At 33.6% G+C, this 3,263-nt stretch overlaps 1 protein-coding gene across 1 annotated transcript in view; it reads left to right on the plus strand.

Annotated features, from left to right (window-relative positions):
- Window positions 1–3,263, plus strand: part of wdr11 (WD repeat domain 11) — a 153,299-nt gene that overhangs the window by 110,189 nt on the left and 39,847 nt on the right. The window contains exon 18 of the mRNA XM_016567154.1: window positions 2,305–2,367. Coding sequence (XP_016422640.1) covers window positions 2,305–2,367 — 63 coding nt within the window. The remainder of the gene's footprint in view (window positions 1–2,304; window positions 2,368–3,263) is intronic.

Below are 3,263 nucleotides of genomic sequence, written 5' to 3' on the forward strand. Positions count from 1 at the left end.
AGGTTACGTTAGTAACCGAGTACGTTTTCAGTCATGCTCATATAACAAGATATTTTTTAATTAATTGACCCTTCTCAGGGAGCTTGATTGACAGGCGATCTGACCAATCATGACCTAATCTGCCATTTTGTCCGACAAACAAATCATACAGGAGAGTAGATAACTGCTGCATTCAAGTCCTCCTGGGATGTTCGTACATACGAGCTAGTAAGTCGTGTTTACGACGACAGGTGCATTTAAGTCACTTTCGTTGGCACAAGATGGCGGTGCACACAGAAAAATAAGGGGCCAGAATTGTACCTTTTGGGGTACAACAGCTTGTCCCTGGATCAGTACCCTTAAAAGGACATATTTGTACCTTATAATAGGTACATATTAGTACCTCAAGGGTACGTATTACTACTCTTAAGGTACTAATATGTACCTATTAGGGGTAAAAAGGGTACAAATATGTCCTTTTAAGGGTACTGCTCCAGGGACAAGCTGTTGTACCCCAAAAGGTACAATTTTAAACCCCTTTTTTTCTGTGTGTGAAATAAATTACACAAAAATAAAAGGTTTGTTAACTGCTTATAGAAAATGAAGAGCAAAGAATGCCCATCAGGTGTGTTTTGCATTTTTATTTTTTAACTAATTTATGAAGCCACTTTAAACTGTATCGTATAAACACTTGTTATTGTTATATTAAAATCCTGTCATATTTTATTCAAACAGGTTTTTTTTTTCTTGTGTGAAAAGAAAGCCTGACAATGTCACTGCTTAATACCTATCTGTATTGTGGAATATCATTACATCCATCAGTTCCGCCATTTTTCTCATTGGTGATTATGACTTTGTGGTGGCATTCATGTGCATTTAGCTCATAAATACGATCTGTTCGACATGACTTGAACAGACTTAAACTTGAAAAATTGTGTGTATTCTATTGACATCTTTCCGCAGTTGAAATAAAATATGTTCTGATTCATGTTTATTTCGTGTAAATATGAAAAGACGATCGGTTCATGTGCCACTTGAACTGCGCTGCTGCAGCGATCTAAAGAGCCACACAACGGTATTTATTGTTTACATTTCTTAAAAAATGACAAAATTTGAAAGCTGAGACCTTGCTTCATACCAGAAGTAACCCGCTCTGTTCTCTCTCTCTTGGCGTGTTGTCAGTTTCCTCTTAGCTCCGCAATGTATTTTTTACTGCGTGAGAACATGTGTAGTGTGAGAATGGCATGGCTTGTCGGACATAACAACAGTAACTAAGGAGGGCAGGTTTTTGCGAAGGATCAGTTGTTTTCCCTTTTAGTGATATGAAGCAGGCATGACTGCAAAGACAAAATATTTTATTAATTATAAAGGAACCTTCAATCAATCGATGAATGAGATTTTAGAAGTCTACAGTAGGGCTGTCAAAATGGCTGAAAATCTAAATTCGAATTTTGTACTTAAATATTATCAAAATTCGAATTATATTCAAATTTAAAATGCATAATTTCAGTTAGGGTGAAGAAAAGCTTTTGGATTCTCTCCTGAGGCCACAAGAGGGCGCATCAAGCAAAATATTACTAATGCACGTTTCTTCAAAGCATAAGATAACATGACTATCTGTGAAAAAAAGTGCATAATGTTTAAAATAATGTTTATAAACCAATTATAATTAATTAAGTTGCTTAAACAACTATAAACAAAACAGCATCATGTATGTATGCATAGTTTAATACAGGGTTCTCATGGTCGTTGAAAATCTGGAAATATTGAGAATTTACAATATTTTAACTCCTAAATGTTGTAAATATTGCTCCTTTTGTGTAAAACCAGTTATTTCAGCATGGTTATAGTTTGTTTCATCACATCTGTTACATGTGTAACTCTCAAAATACATTGTGACATAAGAGATTGAAAATTATTATATTCTTGTTTTGAATAAAAAGAAATATGAAGGGTCAAATGTTTTTTTTTTTCTAGGAAAATAAATAGATAAAATAGAACTAGAATAGAGGGTGCTGGAGTTAGAGGATCAAATAAAGATGGAAGAGATGTGTTTTTAGCCGTTTCTTGAAGATGACTAAGCTGCTTGGATTGAGTTGGGCAGGACATTCCACCAGGAGGGAACAGTAAATGTAAAAGTCTATGAAAGTGATTTTGTGCCTTTTTGGGATGGCACTATAATGCATCGTTCCTATGACACTTACAGTAGGTAGTCAACCAAAATGCCTAGTAGTGTGTACCTACCATGTGGGCAACCCTTTACATTGTACAATTGAACAGACAAAAGATAAACTGTTGACTTGTATTTTGTGCTTCCATTCTTAGAGACTACAAAGAAAAAGATGAAATTAAAGGACTGATCCAGGAACAGCTCAACTCTCTTTCTAAGTATGCATACTCCCTGAATAGAGCACAGAACTGTTTATACAATTATTGGTAACACTTTCTATGAAGCCCATATTTATAATACATTATAAGGGTATTCTTAAGGCATTATAATGAATGCATAATGCATTATAAAAAACCTTATAATACGTTGTATCATCTCATGAATATTCATAAGAACAGTTTTAATATATTATAATATTTACTTATTTGTGGTTATAGCTTTTAAGAGTATGATGATTTATAACACAATGAACACGTTGCATCCACTTTTACAATGGATTAAATTTCTCATAGTTATAATGTATTTAAAGCGGTCTTATAAGTAGTAATAATAATAATAATAATAATAAAAAATTCTCTCAAACAGCCATAAGAGCCATAAGATCATCAGATGTATGTGATATCAGTTTGATTATTTTGATGGTACCCTTTAAACAGCTGTTGATAAGTGACTCTGCAACTACATATCAACTAGCGGTCATTAGAGTATTAGTATGTCTGCTACTGTAAATATATGCTAACACTTTATTTTGATGGTCAACCAACAGATAAACTGACTATAAGTGGCTTTGCAAGTACGTCTACTTATTCTACCATACTAGATTCTACCATTCTTGAGCATACTAATACTCTAATGAGAGTTAGTTGGCATGTAGTTCCAAAGTTGCTTATAGTCGATTGATTAAGGAGATCATCAAAATGAAATGTAACCATATAAAACATTGCATTTTTTTCAGTTGGAGTATAAAGCTCACATCAATTAATTAACATTAGCTCCACAGGAAACACTCAAATAACACTCAACATCTAACCACTCACAAGCTGTAGTAAGATACTGTGCAGATCTTAAATAAACAATGTCAAGATATGATACAGTCCATTATACTGTAAATTAA

Source organism: Sinocyclocheilus rhinocerous, unplaced genomic scaffold (assembly GCF_001515625.1).
Source record: "Sinocyclocheilus rhinocerous isolate Xijiao unplaced genomic scaffold, SAMN03320098_v1.1 scaffold552, whole genome shotgun sequence".
Lineage (NCBI taxonomy): Eukaryota > Metazoa > Chordata > Actinopteri > Cypriniformes > Cyprinidae > Sinocyclocheilus > Sinocyclocheilus rhinocerous.